The sequence below is a fragment of the Loxodonta africana genome, chromosome 3, assembly GCF_030014295.1.
Source record: "Loxodonta africana isolate mLoxAfr1 chromosome 3, mLoxAfr1.hap2, whole genome shotgun sequence".
Taxonomy (NCBI): domain Eukaryota; kingdom Metazoa; phylum Chordata; class Mammalia; order Proboscidea; family Elephantidae; genus Loxodonta; species Loxodonta africana.
In genome coordinates this window covers 55,086,132-55,106,864 of record NC_087344.1, presented here as the reverse complement: position 1 = coordinate 55,106,864, position 20,733 = coordinate 55,086,132, and the positions used below count along the sequence as shown (strand labels likewise).

The 20,733-nt window shown below is 48.1% G+C and overlaps 1 protein-coding gene across 1 annotated transcript; it reads left to right on the top strand.

The window, feature by feature from the left end:
* The first annotated feature begins 5,294 nt into the window (after positions 1 to 5,294).
* On the top strand, positions 5,295 to 17,096 carry PLA2G2C (phospholipase A2 group IIC). Its single transcript, XM_064283140.1, has 4 exons — positions 5,295 to 5,729; positions 6,728 to 6,734; positions 7,537 to 7,669; positions 16,281 to 17,096. The coding sequence occupies exons 1-4, from the start codon at positions 5,587 to 5,589 to the stop codon at positions 16,448 to 16,450; spliced, it is 453 nt and encodes a 150-aa protein (XP_064139210.1). The 5' UTR covers positions 5,295 to 5,586; the 3' UTR covers positions 16,451 to 17,096.
* Positions 17,097 to 20,733: the final 3,637 nt, after the last annotated feature.

Genomic DNA, 20,733 nt, shown 5'->3' with positions numbered 1-20,733 from the left:
CAGCTGCAGCGAAGATCCCAGCTCTGAAGAAGCTATTTGCCAGAGAGTGTGCTGAGTATGAAAGAAACACTGGAGACCCACACATAGAACTTTGTCTTCATGGGAGTTTTCGTCTCTATTTTAGTATTTACCCATTTGATTTCTCCAGCTGGCTCAGAAGCCCACCCTGGGTCAGAATCTTGTCTCATTATTAAAAAAAAAAAAAAAATTGCCATCGAGTCCATTCCGACTCATAGTGACCCTATAGGACAGAGTAGAACTGCCCCATGGAGTTTCCAAGGCTGTAAATCTTTATGGAAGCAAACTGTCACATCTTTCTCCCACAGAGTGGCTGGTAGGTTTGAAGTGCTGACCTTTCAGTTAGCAGCCGTGCATTTAACCGCTGCGTCACCAGGGCTCCTCTTGTCTTGTTAGAAGAGCACATGGTTGATGCTTCATAAGAGCCTGTCCAATTTCATTACCAGCGAAGCACTCAGCCACCACCTGTCTGTCAATTTATTGTACTGTGGTGGCTTGCATGTTGTTGTGATGCTGAAAGTACGCCAATGGTATTTTAAATATCAGCAGGGTCACCCATGGTGGACTGCTTTCAGCAGAGCTTCCAGACTAAGACTAGGAAGAAAGGCTTGGTGACCTACTTCTGAGAATCAGCCAATGGAAACTCAATGGATCACAACAGAACATTGTCTGTCTCACTTGCCAAGGACAGCACGAAGGCTCAATTGCTGGAGGAGAGCATAATGTTTGGTGAAGAAGAGGGCCAGAGGGGGAGAAGGAGACCCTCAGTGAGGTGAATGGGCAGGATAGCCACAACAATGGACTTGAGCACGTCAGCGCTAATGAGGATGATGCAGGACTGGGCAATGTTTCTTTCTGTCGTACACACAGTTCCCATGAGTCGTAGTCAACTCAGCAGCAGTTGTCTGTCTATCTGTAAAGCACCAAGGTCCCTTTCTTGGTCTCTGCAAAGAGTCATCTCCTACTCATTCGAAAGACGTGAGCCGGTTCTTCCTGGAGTAAACCTGCACACGATTACTTTTTCAGACTCAAAAGAGAAAAAGGAAGCAAAACCTGTAGAGATGGCACCTAATTAAAACACACCCTGTGCAGCCTTTGAAATAAAGTTTGGCTGGGATCAGGCCTGGTAAGGGCCCAGCCTCACAGCATCCACCAGCATTTTGCCCAAGGGGGAGAAAATCGTCAGGGTGCCTGATTAACTCTCTCGGGCTCAGCAGCAGGATGCTCATTTTGAAGCTTCCCTGGGAAACTCGGCCACACAGTGTAAATCTAGCTAAAGTTCCACACTTGCCAAGTCTTGTAGGCCCAATAGAGCTGTTGTTCACATGGCAAGTCCTGCCGTTATCAGATTTAGGCTGACTTAATATGGGAACCCAGAAAGACCACTTGTATTGAAAGTAGGCTGTTGGCTGGTCGGAAACCCTGGTGGCGTAGTGGTTAAGAGCTATGGCTGCTAACCAAAAGGTGGGCAGTTCAAAACCATCACCTGCTCCTTGGAAACCCTACGGGGCAGTTCTACTCTGTCCTATAGGGTTGCTATGAGTTGGAATCGACTCAATGGCAACGGGGTTGGTTTTTTTGTTTTGGTTGACCGGTCATGCAGATAGTCCACATCAGGGACACCGAGCCTATGTTCTTCTCTGTTGTCCTGCTGGAAATGTGCATGATGTTGATATCATCATTGCTAATAGTAGTAAGAATGGTGTATTTACTGCTAGGAGTAACCCTGGGTCACGCAAACGGTTAACATGCTCAACTGCTAACCAAAAGGTTGGAGGTTCCAGTGCACCCAGAGGCACCTCAGAAGAAAGGCCTGGTGATCTCCTTCTGAAAAAATCAGCCATTGAAAACTCTACAGAGCATAGTTCTATCTGGGCACAAATGGGATCACCTCGAGTTGGAATCCTCTATGACAACTAGCAATAGCATTTACAGCTATGGCGTCTTATAGTACAAAGTGGTTTCACTTCCATTGTTTCATTATTTCATGTGGTCCTCAAAACAAGCCTGTGAAGTAGGCGTGAAGTATGTGAAGTGTGAGTGCAAGGAAGTTATTTGATCTCTCTGAGTCTTAGGTTCCCCATCTTCAAAATGTTAATGGAATCTTCCTCTTAAGCTGTTGCAAGAACTAAATAGTTTAATACGTGTGATGCACTTAAAAAAAGAACACTGTCCAACCTTTAGTAATCTCTTAATAAACACTAGAGCCCTGGTAGCACAGTGGTTAAGAGCTTGGCTGCTAACCAAAAGTTCTGCAGTTCAAATCCAGCAGCTGCTCCTTGGAAACCCTGTGGGGTAGTTCTACTCCGTCCTATAGGGTTGCTATGAGTTGGTTTGGTTTTGGTTTTTTGGTTTAAAAATATTAGAGATTATTGATAGGCATTTTTAGTGTCACTTTACAGGAGAGGCCACCGAGATTCAGAGGGACTAAGGTTATGAACGTGAAGCACTGATGATTCAATGGTAGAATTCTAGCCCCCCGTGCAGGAGACCCTGGTTTGATTCCTGGCCGATGTGCCTTGTGTGTGGCCACCACCTGTCTGTCTGTGGAGGGTTGAGTATTGTGACGGTGCTGAACAGGTTTCAGTGGAGATTACAGACTTAAGATGGAGCAGGAAGAAAGGCCTGGCAATCCACTCCCAAAAATCAGCTAACGAAAACCCTATGGATCAGAACACCCCAGTGTGCAACTGATCATGTTGATGGCACAGTACCAGGCAGCATTTGTTTTCCATTGTGCTTGGGATCGCCATGAGTTGGGGGTTGACCCCATGGCAGCTAACAACAACAAGTTTATGAATAAGATACTTGGATGTTAAGGAGAAAAAACACTGTGGGATTACGATGCAAATGAGGCTAGACTTCTCTGAGCTGGATTTCCATGGCAAACAATATATATGCCCTTTATACTCAGGAGCAGAGGGAATGCCACTTCTCAAAAGAAAAAAAGAAGATGTAAGAATTTTGTTGCCAAGGGGGGGGAAAAAAAACCCTTGCACTTTTCAGGTAAATGAACCGTTCTTATTTTTATATTTCGGTCTAAATACCAGAAACGGTATCATATTCAGAGATGTTTAGGTTTGAAAAGATCTCTTTGTACTGAGGGCTTTTGAAGGTCTACACTGTGGTCATTTTGGTCATTTCCTTCACTTAGCAGGAGTTCAACTGGGTGAACCCTCTTGCCCAGGCCAAGGTGTGACCGTGGCGCCTCAGACCCTCTGGTCTCCTCGGGAATGAAGGTCATCGCCGTTCTCGTTGTCTTTGTCTCCTGCTGTAAGTAGTAAGCCAGCTGGAGAGCCAGGGCCTTGTCCTTTTCTGTGTCATCCCAGAGGCATTGGATGAGGGGAAATCATGAGTCACCCACAAGAAAACAGGAGAAGAGCCGGCTCCCACCAAATTTCTCATACTTCTGTTTCTTCTATAAATGGGCTGATCCTAGAGTTAGGATCTCATAAAACTTCCAGGAGATCAAAGATTGTTAAGCATTTACTGAGAAAGAGGGAGTTTGACTACTGTTTTATCACCCTTCCCTTGCCCTATGCCTGGGGTCTTTTTTCCTTTGGCTAGCTGCTTTTATTTAAAGCCATGTGGATTCCAGAACAGAAATGTAGACATACCCCTGTCTAATTTAGGAACGATTAATTCTTACCAGAAAGACAGTCTGTGTTGACTTATGGAATAATTAGTCGTCGTAAGTCATCACTAGGAGATCAGGTTGCATACGTCTGCCAAGTGATGAGGGGCTTACTAGGAAAAAGTTTTAGGCCTGCTGAATACTCTTAGACTTTCTTATTTGATTTCTTGAGTGGAGATTTGTCAAGGTTCATTTTTCTGTCTATTTCAACTGTGTACCACTGCTACCAGTTGCCTTTGGGTCGATTCTGACTCATGACGACCCCATTGTTTCAGAGTAGAACTGTGTTTCATAGGGTTTTTTGGAAGTAGATCTCCAGGCCTTTCTTCCGGGGTGCCTCTGGATGGACTCAAACCTCCAACATTTTAGTTAGCAGCCGAGCATGTTAACCGTTTGCGCCATCCAGGGACTCTGTTTCAACCATGTAGTAATAACTTTTGGGCTCCTAAGTCGAAATGTCAAAAATGGGGTTCCCCCCCTTTTTTTTACTTGGTCAGTGATAGAATTTACAGCTGTCAAGATCATGGGAGAAACCCTGGTGGCGTAGTGGTTAAGAGCTAAGGCTGCTAACCAAAAGGTCGGCAGTTTGAATCCACCAGGTGCTCCTTGGAAACCCTATGGGGCAGTTCTACTCTGTCCTATAGGGTCGTTATGAGTAGGAATCAACTCGGTGGCAATGGGTTTGGTTTTTTTGTTTTTAAGATCATGGGAGTGGGTTGGACCTGCACACAGGAAATTCTTAAGATCATAGGAAAGGTGTATCTGTACGTAGGTAGGACCATGTCTGCAGGCCCACAGTGTGCCTTGGTGTGGTTCAGTCCTCTCTCCGGGAAGGCAGCAGTGACCCCCTCCTGGGCTTCCCGCCCCTTTGCAGAGCTTGATGCCAACAAAGCATCCAAAACCACCATAATGACACAGAAAGGCTCCTGGGAAAATTTCCCCAAACTCTCTGTTTCTGCTTTTCTTCTTCAAGGGCATGTTTTTATTTTACTGCAGAAGCAATACATGCTTTTAATTAAAAAATAAAACAAATGAGTACATAGTAACGAGACAAAGCCCCTCCTCATTCATGCCACAGTTCTTTTCCTATACCCACATGTAACCACTTTTGAGTTTGGTATACATCCTTCTAGGCTTCATACATACACATCTGAGACATTTTAAAAGTAATGCATGCTCATTGTAAAAAAAGAAAAATCCAACAGCATAGAAGTATAGAAAATAAATCTTGCTTGTTTCTCAGCCTGTCGCCTCAATCCCATTGCCTAGAGATACTGCTATTAAAGTGTTACATTTCCAAGACACATAATTTAGTTATTATCCCCCTATTGGTGAACATATGGGTGGTTTCCAATTTGTTGATACCACAAACAAATACTGTAGCAAACATTCTTGTATTTATATTTTTGCCCACTTTCATAAGCATTTAGTAGAAATAAAATTGCTGGGTCTACATGCATTTGCCCTTTAAAAAAATGGATTGAGGGTAACTTCCTGCCTTTTCAGTATTTTGTTTTTGCTATGAGATTGTAAATGCCTGATGATATTTGTAGGAACTGGCATTTCTGGCTTTGAACGTTTTCTATTTAATATTGCAGCAGACCTCAGGGTGTTTCTTCCTAGGATAGTGGCTTTCCGCTTTTTGAGGGGGGAGTAGGGGGAGACTGGTTGACAGTAGAGCATTGTCTCAAACATCATGGAAACTGGGTTTGCATCCAGGTTTAGCAAGAAACCATCTGGGTTATGTGGATAAGTCTGGTCCTATTTTCTTCCCATTAAACGGGCTAATCATACCAGTGGTACCCATTCACTGTGTTTTAGGATTTTCATGATTGCATGTTATCCAGAATGCAAACATTAGGGGAAGTCAGAATGCAAACGTTAGCGTCATTCTCATTGCATCTTTTTTCTCACTTATTTTCTTCTTGGCAGTGATGGCTCCCACCCAGAGCAGCTTCTGGCAGTTTCAAAGGATGGTCAAACATGTCACAGGGCGGAGTGCCTTCTTCTCCTATTATGGATATGGCTGCTACTGTGGGCTTGGGGGCAAAGGGACCCCTGTGGACGACACTGACAGGTGAGTGAGGTGGCTGGGGCTCTGACGCCGCCAGCATTCCATTGGAAGTGAAGTTCGTGCTGGAAGCATTGAGGGGGCATTAGGGTTGCAAATAACAGAATCAGCCAAGTTTAAGGGGAAAAATGAGTGGGAGCCAGAGGGCAGATCTTGAGGAATGCAAAGCCAGGACTGTCTTCCTGGGCGTTCGACCTGCACAGTTTCATGGGCCCCATGTTCAGAAGAGATCACGCTTGGTTTATTGCTCTGCTGTCGCCATCTTGAAATTCTTACTTTTTGAACAAGGGGCTTGCCTTTTCCTTTGCACAAATTGTGTAGCCAATCCTGCCTGGAGCTCTAGAAACTTTTTCACTTCTCTGTTCTTGTGGCAAACATGGGCTTCCCTCAGCTCCTCAGGTTTTAGGCTTATAGGCCCAGCAAGACCGACTGCCTGTCTCTCAGTCCTCATTCTAAATTCCAGGAGGGAGAATCTGGGTGGTCTAATCTGGGAAAGTTGTCTGTCTGGGTGGGGTCACAGAGTACCAACCTGGTTGGTGGGGCCTACTCGCAAAGATGGGGTATGTGGGGTGGAGTGTGAGTTCCCAGAAAAAAGTGGAGGTTGGTGTAATTTGGTGAGGGCATAGGGAGGTAGGAAACAGAAAATTTTGTTATTTCATTTGAAATAATAAGAAAGCAAAATGGCTTGTTCCTAGCCACATTCAACCTAGCGTAGATAAATGTGTTCCCACAGCAGGGCCTGAAATACCACTCCTGGAGCTCGATTCCTCTGGGTTGGGCTCAAAGGACCATTGAATATTCTGGTAGAAGGATCCTAGAATCCTGGAAGGGAACTGAGGCTCATGAGGTGAAGTACCCACCATGTGCTGAGCACTAGGATTGGTGATGGGGACACAAGGGCTACTTTAATCCCTATGAGGATTGTACGAGGCAGGATGTACCCATTTTACAGGTGAGGACAGTGAGGAACCAAGACCAAGAATTACTGAACAACCCACCCTAAGACATGCAGCCTCTTAGTGGCAAAGTCAGGATTTGAATAAGAATTTTCGTGTTTTAATGGCCGTGCCCTTTCCCCAACACTGTGCCTCGTCATTGTCCAAGTCCAAAGGCTGGTAATAACATTTAACACGACTAGCCAAAGATGATAAACTGCAAAGAGCCCACTTGCTGATAGGAATGGTGAGAGGAGAAGATAGAAGCACCTTGTCCAGGGCATCAGCAAGGAGTATTTTCTTTTCTCTTCCATTTGAATCCAGGTCAGGCTGCTGCGTCTCTGCTTTCCTGTCCTCCTACCAGAGATGGACTGTGGGGGCTGTTCTCCGGCTGTTTTCTCTCCTCAAATGCCCTTCTGTCTGGCTCCCAGCCCCCGGCAGACTGTGAGCCACAAGAGAGCAAGGGAGAGGTCTGCTTTTGCAGACAATTTTCTCCTCAGAGATTATTGCAGAGCGTGGCACATAGTAGGTGCTCTGCAAAAATTTGTTAAATGAAAGTCACACGGACCTAGACTTGAGTCTTGGGCTTATCATTTTCTAGTTGTATAATTTTGGGAAACTTACCTCTCCGAATCTTGTTTCTTCCTTATAAAATGGGAACAGTGATGGCACTTCATTGAATTCCTTTGGGGAGTGAATGAGCTAGCAACAGGCTCTAGAAAGGGCTCCATAAGTGGTCATGGCTATTTATGACCAGTAATTCCCCTCCCTACCTTTGGTGCCTTCTTATCCAGGGAAGGAGGCAGGTGGGTCCTTTCCTGTTCCTGCCTGAGGTCCTCCAGCTGCTTCCCCAGGGACCCCTGGCCCAGGTTGGAAAGCCCCTCATTCCCTCTCCTCTGGCCCCCAGGTGCTGCCTGGCACACGACTGCTGCTATGAGAAGCTGAAACAGCTCAGCTGCCAGCCCGTGTTGAACAGCTACCAGTTCGACATCGTCAACGGCACCGTGGCCTGTGAGTAGCCTTCCCTTAGGGACGCATCTTTGAACCTGTGCCTTTCCCTAATGTCCACCTCCTTGTTGAGTCAGAGAACTCTTAGGAAATCAGATGTTTCCAGATGCTTCGCCGTGGGAACAGGTTCTGGGGAGTCCTTGTGTCTCTGTGTCTCCTGCCCACAGCTGGACCTCCAGCACCCTCCCTGAGCACAGAGCACAGTTGTTGTTGTTGTTGGGTGCCATCGAGCTGATTCCAACTCATAGTGACCCCATTTGACAGAGCAGAACTGCCCCATACGGTTTTCTAGTCTGCAATCTTTACAGAAACAGATTGTCAGGTCTTTCTCCCTCAGAGCCCCTGAGTGGGTTTGAACCATTGACCTTTCAGTTAGCAGCCGAGCGTTTAACCGCTAAAGACACCAAGGCTCCTTTGTTACATAGTAGGTGCTCAATAAATACTTGTTGAGGTTACACTGAATTTTGCAGCTTCCCTTGGCAACTGTTGCTGTTGAGAACATTCCTCCTTCTGTCTGTCATGTGCTACACAAAGCAACTCAGCTGTCTTTCAGCTGAACAAATGTTTGTTAAGGGCGGCTGCGTGCCAGGCACTGTGAGAGTGCTGTGGGGGACATGAAAATAAGCAGGAGGGGAAGGGAAGGAAAGGAGTGTAGTGCTGAGACCATTCAAGGGAGAAAGGAAAGAGCAAGAGTGGGCAGGTGGACTGAGTATCCAAGACATAGGGAGTGGTCCCTGATATCCTGGCGCCTGTCTGGGGCTGGTGGGTGTGGCTAGGGCAAGTCCAGACTCTGAACAGCAAGCCCATTTAAAGGCTCTGTGCAACGGCCTTCTTGGGGAGCAGCATCACTCCAGAGTGGCCGGTGGTCTGGCTGCTCCTGAGAGCCAGTGGTCATGGCGCCAACTGCTGCTACCTGGCCTTGTGGGCTGCTTGGATCACTTACCACCACCCTCGCACCCCCACAAACCCCATGTGTATTTATTCACTGTTATGAGTTTTTTCTTAGAGTCCATCTGTCTCCTCCCAGGCCAGAGAACTGTCATTTCGTCCATTCATCTTCTCCCTGGGAGGGGGAGGGAGATTTGTACATGCCCCATCATATTGGGTGCTTAGTGCTCAGACCCCAGGTCTCCCCAACGCCCCAAACACAGAGGTCTAGCTAAGTGCACCAAGACTAAGAGGTAGGATGGGACAGTCCCTCTGCACGAGCCGTGAGACCTGAGCCGTGTGAGCTGGGGGTTCCATCCCCTGCAACAGAGGGCCAGCTTCAGCTCTGGAGGCTCCTCAGGCCTCTGCCCCCTGCCCCCATCACAGTATCGACAGGAAAAGAACCCTTTTTTCTTCCCATGCGAGCTCATGGACACTTCCCAATTTGGAGCTCTTCAGGGATGAACAACTTCCGGTCTCAAGCAGAGTATCACTCTTGAGACTTTGAAGGCCATGTCCAGCAGACGAGAAGGCCAGGGCCTGGTGGGAGGGATAGGGGAGAAGGGGTTGGAAGAGGTTGCTCCCAAAATATTGCTTTCTTTGGCATATGATGCCTCCCTGAGGCTAGGGACTGAGTTTCTGACCACCTTCTCCCACCCCTCTCTGCCCCAGTCTCAAGAACCCCAGGCATAGTCGCTAACTTGCCCAGTACTGATTGAGTGCCCATCAATGTCCACCCAGGGACAGTACTGCACCGGGAGCCAGGGACATGGAACCAGGCAGACCCAGGGGCTGCTCTTCTGCCTTCACAGCCTTGTGGGAACCCCAGAGCTGAAAGCGCCCTTAGAGACCACCCAGATCAACCCCTCTTTGTAATGATGGAGAGACCAAAGCCCAGAGGACAAGGTTTCATCCAAAATTAAAACACATGCATCTTGAGCCTTTCCAGTGCTCTGTAACGCACTGCCCAGCCTCAGTTTTCTCATCCATCAAATAAATGTAACAGTAACAGCTACAGTTTATGAGTATCTCCCAGTTGCTTGCCAGCCAAGACCAGGCTTTGCTGATCAAGAAGAATTCCTTCCTTATCTTGGGTCTTGGCTGTTACATTTCTATCGTATCCGAGGGTTCAACTTTGAGAGTTTTGGTCTTCCATGTCCGAGGTTTTATGAAAATCTGAATCTTGGCTGTGGTTCCACTGCAGATGACTCGTCGGGGAAGCCTGCACGATAAACCTGTGAAGCAGGAATTGTTTGCCCCATTATCAAGGAGGACCCCAAGGTTCAGAGAGGCTGACTGAGATGGCCAAGGCCACACAGCCAGATAAAGAAGGATGTCTGACCCAGAGCTCCTGTTCCTGCCTTGCTCAAACCACCCTGCCCAGAGGCATGGGGCTCTGGGGAGGGTGATGAGTCTGTGCATGGCTTCAGGGCTCATGGGCAAATGTAAATCTTACTGGGCTGTAGCAGGCTGCACAAGATGCTTCACCCTGGCCCGGGAAGGGCAGAGACGAAGTTTGCTCCTCTCAAATGCCCTGGATCTTTCCATTCCTGCTAAGGTGCCTGGAGTGAGCATGCGCTTTGGAGCCTGGCAGAGCTAGATCCTAATCCCAGCTTCACCGTTTCTAACTGGGTCATTGGACAAACCACCCTTGGGCCTTAGACTCCCCATTTGTTAAGGGAGATACTAATCTTTACTTTGTAAGGTTGCTGCCAGGATTGACTAGAATAACCAAATGAAAGGGTCTGGCACATAGTAGGTACTTAGTTTATGCGCTAGATGCTGAGATTTTTCTTCTTCAAGTTTTCTTTTCCCCTGTACTTTGTGGGTAAGGGCTGGGATTTTGTTACTGTTCAGGAATTTCTTTGAAATTCTTTTTTCTCCTTTGAACTTGCATCCCCTCGGGCTAATGTCGTTAACCCTTTACAGATCAAATCTCTCCCCCACCCTCAGTTTCTCCTCTGTTCAAAGAGTTGCCTGTGCAAGGATTAAGCACCTCCCCCCCAAAACAAAAACCTCCCCAGCCTCCCTAAATTCTGAAATCCTGCACCCAAGCCCAGTCCCAGGTTACCTAGCAACCAGCAACCGCTCCAGGAATGCAGTAGGTGCACAGGGAAGGGAAACGAGAAAAACAACTTGGTCTGTCCACTCTCTAAATGTCACTGAGATCAGTGTTGAAAAAGGCTGTAACCCAAGCCCTGGGGCCAATCTGCCTGGTAGGCACGGCTGCCCTCGGATGACCTGGGAGGCTGTTATCCCTCCTTTGGGGGGCTTACATAAGTACTTGGCATTTGCAAGGGGCTTTCGGATCACCCAGTGGTGACACCCCCTCTCCACCCACACACGCATACCTGTGCTGTGGGGGGAGGAGCCCAGCCGTGGGAGGCAAAGACCAGGTCCCAGCGGATTTCACCACGACCACCTCCCTGCCTGTGCCAAGGGGGATAGTGATGAGGGTGGTACTATTGTTGTTGTCTGTCATCAAAGCAATTTTAGACTCATAGCGACCCCATGTGACAGAGTAGGAAACTGCCCCATAGGGTTTTCTAGGCTGTGATCTTTATGGAAGCAGGTGGCCAGGTCTTTCTCCCGCAGAGCCACTTTTCGTTAGCAGCTGAGTGCTTAACTGGTGATAAGGATAACCCTGGGAATTCAGTTTGTACAGACGTTTCACATGTACTACTGAATTTATCCCTTACCACGACCTCCACGCGCTGACACATCACCTGCATTCTCTCCTAGTATTTCTTTCTATCTGAAATGATCCTGTTGACTTGTACACTTACTCTCCCCTCAACTAGCATGGACGTCCTGAGTGAGCAGGGAGTGTCCTGACTTGCTCAGGGACACTGTCTCCGGGGTCTGCAGAGACCAGTGCTCCTGGAACTGTGCAGTGTGTGCCTGCTTGCTCCTACCTAACCTCCCAGTTCCTAGCACAGGCTAGACACATGTTAGAACTTGACACAGGTTTGCTTAGTGAGTGAGTGAGTGAATGCAAAGCTCATGAAATAGGCAGTGCAATATCTTTATCCTCATTTAAAAAGCTGAAGAAACTGACTCGTAGAGGAGAAATGACATGCCCAGGGTCATGCGGCATGCAAGCAGCAGATCTGGAACCTGGCTTCTTGTATCCTAGGACCAGGCTCCTTGCACTGTCCCATAGCTGCCTCCAGACAGGGCAGGCCAAAACCAAACCAGTTGCTGTCAATGCATGTGTGTCAGAGTAGAACTGTGCTCCACTGGGTTTTCAATAGCTGAAATTTTGGAAGTAGATCGCCAGGCCTTTCTTCAGCAGTGAACTCCATCCTCCAACCTTTCAGTTAGCAGCCAAGTGGGTTAACTGTTTGCACCATCCCGGGACTCCCCAGTGAGGAGGGCAATCAGCAAATACTGATGGAGCATTATTTAGTTGGCCAGCCATCTAGATGGGGGCTGGAGAGCAACAGTGGAAAAGACAAAGTGCTTGCCCTGAAGGAGCTTGAGTTCTAGGCGGGGGGACAGGCCATAATGCACTCATAAATAAAGGTACATCTGATAGTGCCAAGTGCTACGAAGCCCCTAAAGTGAAGAGATGGAATAGAGAATGACAGGCGGGGGACGTGGTCAAGGAAGGCCTTTTTAAGGAGGTGGCATTTGGTCTGAGACCTCAGAGCCAGTGTGGCAGGAGCAGAGGAGCCTTGAGAAAGAAGAGAGATGAGGTTAGGGACTGGGCGGGGAGCTGCTCCTGCAGGGCTGGGTGGACATGGGAAGGAGCTGCCTCTGCTTCCATTGCTCTCATTTTGCTTTAGAAAGATCGCTCTGCTACTGTGCAAAGGAGGGAAGCAAGAGAGGAAAGAGGGAGGCCCTCTAGGAGGCCATTTTGGTAGCACTGGGGAGAGGTGACTGTGGCTTAGGCCAGGTGGTGGCAGTGGGGTGGAGAGAAGTGTTGGATGCTGGGTGTGCTTTAGAGGGAGAGTTGGCAGGACGTGCTGCTGGACTGGATGTGGAAGAAAGAGAGAGAAGATGGGTCCCAGGTTCTCGGCCTGAGCAGCCATAGATAATGGTACCATCTACTGAGCTTGGGAAAATGGTGGAAGATGAAGGGAAAAGCCAGAGTTGGGTACGAGCCACGTTACGTTTGAGATGCAGAGCAGACATCCAAGGGGTGTCAAGGAGACGTGTGCATATTTGAGTCAAGGAAAAGTCCAGGCAGAAGCTGAGAACTTGAGCGTGATCAGTGCTCAGATGGTATTTAAAGCCCTGAGAGTGTGCAAGAACACCCAGGAAGAGAATTTAGAGAAGGCCAGGGCCAAGGCCAGGGTGCAGACATTCAGAGAGTTAGCCATCAGTGAGAATGCAGACCTTCATGCCTAGGCCTCATTTGTAGAAGTGTATTTTGTGGTATGTCCTAAAATTGTAACTTCCTTTCTTTGTGCCTCAGTTTCTCTCGAAGATGCAGGATCTGGATCTAGGCTGCCAAAGATGGCATTTCTTGGCCTAGGGCTGCCTCTTCTTCCAGGCTATGACAGGCCTGGTACAACCGTGACTGAGTGACACCCACAGAAATGAAGCTATAGGCCATGCTCAAGATTGGTTCCAGAAGGTCTGGCGATTTGGCAGGCTATTAGAGGTGGAATTGAATGCCAGGACAGAATTGTACTCCGCACATTAGAAAGGATAGGAGGAAAGGGAGAAGGGAGTGAGAGAACGAGGAAGAAAGAAGTTTAGAGAATAGAGACGGAAGAAAGGTGGGATGGAAGAGAAGAAAGGAACAGAAAACAAAGAGGTAAACAGAAAGAGAGAAAGGCGTGAAAGGAGAAGGGCAGTGGTGGTGGCTGAGGAGGGGTGGGAGAAATGTTTAACTTTGAGTTTCCAGAGTGGCAGCACTGGGGTGTCAGGCACTTTGGGAGGAGAGCGAGAATGGATGGGGCAGAGAGAACCAGCTCTACAGGACCTAGTCCTAGTGGGCTCCACCACAGGCCACAGCTGCTGCTCTAGGAGGGAAGTAAGTGATGTGCTAGGGACAGAAGAGGAAAGAGAGATGGATGGGGATGGGGTCCCTGGAAGGACTCCCTTGGGGAGCCAGGCTTGATGGATCTTGGAGGATTTCACAGATGGAGAAGGGGGTGTGGGAGGGCAAAGGTGATCCAGGCATCTGGAACAGTGGAAGCCACTGGAAGCGAGGCTCAGAGGCGTGAACATCCCTGGCACATTTCATGCCGGTGAGCGAGAGTGCGGCTGAAGCGTAGGGTGGGTGTCGACATATCTTGAGAAATCAAGTCTCCAAAGGGGTGTGGGAGGACAGTTTCCTGCAAGAATTGTGGACTTTGGAAGGGAGAAAGGCAAACAAACAGATTCTAGCCAGCACTGTGTCCAACTTGAGAGGACATTTCTTTTTTCTATACATGAAGCTAAGGGGACATCATCTTAATAATAGCAAGCATTTATAGCGCACCTTTTGTGTGCCAGGCACATCCAAACCACTCCATCTGTCAACAACAACATAAGTCCTCACGGTGATCCTGTGAAGTAGACTCTATTCTTTATCTTGATGCTATTATTTTAGCACCATTTTATAGATGAGGGTTATTGTCAGCTGCCGTTGAGTTGGCCCCATGCACAATGGAACCAAATGCTGCCCAGTCCTGGGCCATCCCCGTGATCAGTTGTGGATTAGACCATTGTGATCCACAGGGTTTTCACTGGCTGATTTTCAGAAGTAGGATTGCCATACCTTTCTTCCTAGTCTGTCTTAGTCTGGAAGAGGCACTGAAACCTTTTCAGTATCACAGTAACACACAAACTTCCACTGACAGACAGGTGATGGCTGGGCATGAGGTACATTGGCTAGGAATTGAATCTGGGTCTCCTGCATGGAAGGCAAAAATTCTCCCCCATAGATGAGAATATTGAAACTAAGTGAGGTTAGGTAACTTGCCCAAGGTTACAAACCAGGAAGTAGTCTGAGTGCCTCCTTCCTCCCAACCCTGGGGTGGAGTTATCTAGAAAGAAGAAAATATACCTTTAACACCCCTTATACACACGTGTGCGTGCGCGCGCATGTGCGTGCGCACTCACACACACACACACACAGAGGGCATCACAGCTCTGACTACTAAATAAAAGCTTCCTACCTTGTGGTGACTCAGCCAAAAGGCAGACACTCAATCCCAGAGGCCCACAGAGGCTTCATTCATTTATTCAGTGTCTATTTGTGGAGCATCTACTATGTGCCAGCATCTGTTCTGGATGGTGGGGGTACTATGGTGAACAAGACAGACAAGATTCTGGCCTCGTGGAGCCTATACCCCATTGAGGGGAGACAGACAATCAGTAAGTAAACAAGTAAGAATTAATTACAAATTGTGTGAAGTACCACGTCTGAAATAAACAGGGGGATGAAGGAGAGAGTAGCTGGGAGATGGCTTTAGATCCAGTGATCAGGGAGCACTGCTCTGAAGAGGAGAAATTGCAGTGATCCCAGAGGGTGGGATGGATTCAGCCCTTTGGAGATCCCAGGGAGAGACATTTTAGACAAAGAGAATAGCGAGTACAAAGGCCTTGGGACAAGATAGAGCAAGGCATGTCACATAAAAGAAGCCAGTGTGTCTGCAGTAGAGTCAGAGTGGGAGAGTGGAGGGTGTTGAGAATGGAGAGGCTGGCAAGGGCCAGACCATAGCCAGCCTGCTTTGCAGACTTTGAAAAGGACTTGGAATTTCTCCTCTGAATAGTGGGAAACCACAGTAAGGCTTTAAGCAGGAGAGTGAACATAATTCAGGATACATTTTCAGAAGATCCCTGTTTATTTCCTTCCATTAGGAAGGAAGACTAGATAGTGACAGGGATTTGGGTAATGGCCAAGAAGACGGAGACAAGAAGGCAGAGCATAAAATAGTTTAAATATAGAGAAAACCAATTGGACTTGCTGGGGATGTGAAAAGTCAAAGTAGGGGAGGAATCTAGGTCGACTTCTGGTTTTCTGGATCGAGTAGGAGGTGATGCCATTTACTGAGAAAAGAGTGTGGGTGAAGGATAGGCTTAGAGGGCGGAGGAGCTTCTGTCTATCTAGAGTTCCCTTTTGAACTTCTTAGGTTGGAGATGCTGGAGACATCAACGTGGAATGTCAAGCAAGCAGTTGGAAATACGAGATGAGTTCTGAGAAAATCAGTCCCATTAACCTTGGCCTGGTCTTTGGGTGGTCCCTGGGTGGCTCAAGCAGTTTTTGCTTGACTTCTAACTGAAAGGTAGGCAGTTCAAAATCACCTAGTGGCACTGAGGAAGTAAAGGCCTGGAGATTTACTTCCATAAAGATTACAGCCACAAAAACCCTATGGAGCAGTTCTCACCATGAGTCAGAATCGACTCGATGGCACAGGGTGTTTTGTTTACCTTGGCCTGTGGACTGGTAACAACCAAAACAACTGGTCAGCTGAGCCCAGTCTGATTCAGAGCACCCACCTCCATCAGCCCACAATCCCCTCCCCCTCTTATCTCCTTCCAGGCTTCTCTTCATTCCAACACTTGTGCGATGTCCAGGTGTGGTTGCAGAAGGGCTTGGGGAGGAAGGAAAACGCCTTCCAGTTTCTTTCCTTTTTGTCCTAACCCTTGACCCCTTTGCATCAAGCTCTCCATTCTCCCCAACCTTAGAGCCAACTCTGGGCATGGGCTGGGAGCTCCCAGTGACCCTTTGGCCCCTGTCTTTCTGCAGGTAGATGTGCCGTGGGCCCTGGTGTTGGCTGCCTCTGTGGGCTGAAGGCCTGCGAATGTGACAAGCAATCTGTGTACTGCTTCAGAGAGAGCCTGCCCACCTATGAGAAAAACTTCAAGCAGTTCTTCTCCAGCCGGCCCCGATGCGGCAGGCGCAAGCTCCGGTGCTAGAAAGACACGGGGTCCTCCTTGACATTCAGCATCTGCTCCAGTGTCGTTCTTCCAGGAAGCCTTCCAGATCATACCCAACAGGCTCCAGCCCTTCTCCCAGAAGGGAGAGCAAAATGTCTCCCCCAAGGGAGCAGCTCACCCTACAGCATTCCGGCTCAGGGTCCTCCTTGTTGTTCAGCAACTGGGGGCTGGAGATCAGCAATGAAACAGACCAAATCCCTGTCCTGAAGGAGCTTGTGTTTATTCTAGAGAGGGAGACAGACCACAACGTATACATAAATACATTCAGAAAGTGGGAAGTGCTATAAACAGGCAGTAGGGGAAAGAGATGTCCCAAATCCCCCATCTCTGGAAGTTTCTGGGAGGTAAGAGGCCCCAGGATCTACCCAGAACTCTCCCTCCACCCCCATACCAAATCAGGATACAGGCAGACTTGGGAGCTGAGCCCACAAACCCAGATGTAACTGGAAGCAAAGCAGGGGTGACAAGGGCTTGGCACACGCTCCGAGGACTCAAGAAGCACACTTGGAGTTTGTTTGTCAACTGCTCAAGTTTTTTTCTCTGTAAACCCCCAGATAGGAAAAAAAATTGATGCCATTTTCACCTCTCAGAAGACAGAGCTCCATAAGAACATCGACCTCCCACTGCTGCTACGTGCCTGTCATGGCCAGAAAGATGTCATGGTCAACCCCAGTGGTCAGCTGCCTTTGGCTGGTGTATGCCTAGTGGGAAGCAGACTCTTGGCAGAATCTGTGTAGAGCAAGAAAAAAAGAGGGAAGAAGGAGAGAGGAATAGATAAAAAAGAAATGGAGAAAGAGGGGATGGGAAAGGGAATCAGAGGTACCCAAATTTTCTTTCCAAACCTGGTTGTATCAGGTTTAAATTCTAGCAAATATTAAAGTGATATAATTTGGATGGATTCGGATCTTTATAATGCCCAGCTGGTATTGCAGATCATATCCTTGTGTCCTTGTCTTTCACAGTGTCGTAGAGGTAGAGTCTGTTTCTCCACGCCTTGAGTCTGAACTGATCTTGAGGCTTACTTTGGTCATTTGAATGTAGTGAAAGTGGTGGTCTACCAGTTCCAAGTCTAGGCCTCAAGAGGTCTGGTGCACTTTCACTCGCTGTCTTTGGGCCCTGCCTCTGCTATGACGACAAGCCTGGGCTAGCCTGCTGGAGCATGAGAGCCCATGTGGCTCAGAGTCGGGTCAGCCCAGTTGTCTCAGGCATGTGAGAGAGCCCAGGCAAGATCAGCGAAGCCATCCCATAGCTGACCATGGACACATGAGAGAACCCAGCTTAGACTCAAACAACTGCCCACCTGAGCCCAGCCTAAATTGCCAACATGCAGAATTCTGAGCTAAATAAAATTTGCTATTTTAAGGAGGGGCATATCTACTGAAAATAGCACCTATGGCAATTAGTTTTAAATTGCTGAATGATCTCTCACAGCTGTGATGGAAGCTGCAATGGCCAGTAGAAACTACTCATTAGCGCCCTTCCTCATGCAATACCCAGGGTATGTGCCCTACCTGCGATACCTTAGTTATACCTCTGACTTTAAGCCACTAAGGTTTTGGAGCCTTGGTGGTGCGATGGTTAAGAGCTTGGCTGCTAACCAAAAAGTCAGCAGTTTGAATCCACCAGCCGCTCTTTGGAAACCCTATGGGGCAGTTCTGCTCTGTCCTATAGGGTCGCTATTAGTTGGAATCAACTCGACAGCAACAGGTTAAGTTTTGGTGTGGTTTGTTAAACATCAATAACTCACTGATATAATTGGTCTTTAATCATTGAGACTTCCGGGTTCTCGGTTGTGGAAAAAACTGCTCTCCTTGAAAGGCTATCATTTATTCATTCATCCAACTAATACATATTGAGGACCTACTCCAGGCCAGGCCCTGTGCTAAGGGTAGAGAAATAAAGACGCATCAGACCCCAAGGAGTTCTCAGGCCAGGTACGAGTAAACAGGCAATTATGAAACAATGTGGGAAACGCTGGAATTGGGGTCAACATGGGGAACAAGGACCACAGTCTGGGAGGGTCAGGAAAGGCTTCCAGGGGAATGCTGGGGTCTGATGTCTCATTGAGATCTGAAAGATGAGGAGAGAGGAGTTAGGAAGGTCATTGGGATGTTCAGAGGCTCCCAGGTAGAGGGAAGGAAGAGAATTCAACATTGACAGACTCCAATTCTTCATCCACCTGTCTTTCCCCATCTCAGCTGAGGGCCCGTCCAGCCTTCTATTTGTTTAGGCCAAAACTCTGCGTGTTGACCTCTTTTTCTCACATCCCACATCCAATCCTTTGGCAGTACCTTCAAAATACATCTAGATTTTATATTTATAAACTACTTCAGTAAAATATTTACAATAAAAAACAACACAAGGAGAAAAAAAAAACATCTAAAATCTGACCACTTCTCATCACTTTCCTTGCCACCATCTTGGTCCACACCACCATCACCATGTGCCCGATTTACTGCAACTGCTCTTAGTTGTTCTGTCTGCGTCCACCTGTGGCCCCTGCAATCTCTTCACACAGTGGCCAGTCAACAGAGTGACTAGCGTCTGGCCATGTTATTTCCCACCCTCCAATGGCTCCTTATTTCTCTTTGAGTAAAAGCTGAGGTGCTTACAATGCCCTGAAGGCCCTGCATGATCAGCCCCACCTCTGCCTTCTGACTTCGCTTCTATACTCACCCCCTTCCTCTCTCCACTTCAGCCATGACAGCCTCCATGCTGTTCCTTCAACCTGCCAAGCACTCTTCCCCCTGAGGGCTTTGCACAGGGTGTTCCCTCTGCTTGAAAGGCTCTTCCACCAGATTTGCACAAAGTTCACTCTGACCTCCTTCAAGCTTTTGTTAGAATCTCACCTTCTGAAGAACGAGTCTGCTGTCTCCCTCACACTGGCATTTCTGACCCTCTTTGTCCTGCTCTTCTAGTTCTTTCCTCCACCACCCAACACATTATTATAGTTATTAGTTGCCATTGAGTCAGCTCCAACTTATGGGAACCCTATGTACAACACTACGAAACATGGCCCAATCTGCACCATCTTCATGATTATCGGCATGGGTCCATTGTATTTGTATTTTGAGTATCTTCTAATCTAGTGGGCTCATCTTCCAGTTTTATATCAGACAACATTCTGTTGTGATCCATAGGATTTTCACTGGCTAATTTTTGGAAGTAGATCACTAGGCCTTTCTAGAAAGTCTTAGTCTAGAAGCACCACTGGAACCTGCCCACCACAGGTAGCCCTGCTGGTATGTGAAATACCCGTGGCATGTGTTCAGCATCATAGCAACACAAAAACCATTACAGTGTGACAAACTGACAGATGGGTGGTGGCGTCTGTCACACACTATGTATACAGCGCATACGGTACATATTCATTGTTTATTTTCTGTCCCCCTCATGAGCTCAGGAAGACCAGAGTCTTTGTCCTTTTTTGTTGCCCATATAGCTGTTGAATGACTTAAGGTCAAGAGCAAGGAATATGAAGGAAACCACGAGTAGCTCCCAGTGGGGTGCATAAAATCTGGCAGTCATTTTGGGAGTGAGCAAAAGACTGAAAGTAGGCGGGGCCAGTTCATGGAGATCCTGTGGTCATGCTGAGAAGGCTGGCCTTGATCCTGGGAGCAGTGGAGTTGGGGGAGGGTTTCAGCAAAGTTACGAACAACATCCTACTTTGCACTTGTGTAAACCTGGGCAGCTCAACCTCCTGGAGTTCCAGTGACCTCATGAGCAAAATGGGTAATGGGATAACATATGGACGATGCACATGGCATGTAGTAGGGACTTAGTCCATGTTAGTTGATTCACCATGTGGCAGTGATGTCGGGGTGAGTGCCTAGCACCAGAGGACAGAGACTTTGGATGCAGGTGCATTTTTACAGTAGCTGTTTTGAACTTGAATCCTCTTCATGTCTTGGTGTCTGATGAATGCATTGGACAGTCAGGGAGTGTAGAGGTGCCCAGGGCCTCCACACAGGGCAGAGGGATGGGCACAGCACCACCACTGTGACTGGCTGTGGGCTGACTGTGGGTGTGAGCTGAGGAAGGCAGAGTCACTGTTACCCCCATCCACACTCCCAGGTGTTGGCAAAACAGTGACAGGCATGAGATTGAGCGGATGTGGGAGAGTGTGCCATATGGCAGAGTGGGCGTGGTCATGGGTCCTGCAGGGGAACGGCTGCCTGGAGCACAGCGAGGAGTGGAGTGACTGGGTTTCTGGGTCAGTGAGTGCATGGGCTGCGGGCCCATGGGATGGGCCAGGCATTATT

Bases quoted from the DNA above. Each gene is read 5' to 3' on its own strand.
- PLA2G2C (XM_064283140.1), top strand. From the start codon at position 5,587: ATGGCTCCCACCCAGAGCAGCTTCTGGCAGTTTCAAAGGATGGTCAAA. The intron at 7,670-16,280 runs GTGAGTAGCCTT...GTCTTTCTGCAG, and splicing joins CGTCAACGGCACCGTGGCCT to GTAGATGTGCCGTGGGCCCT.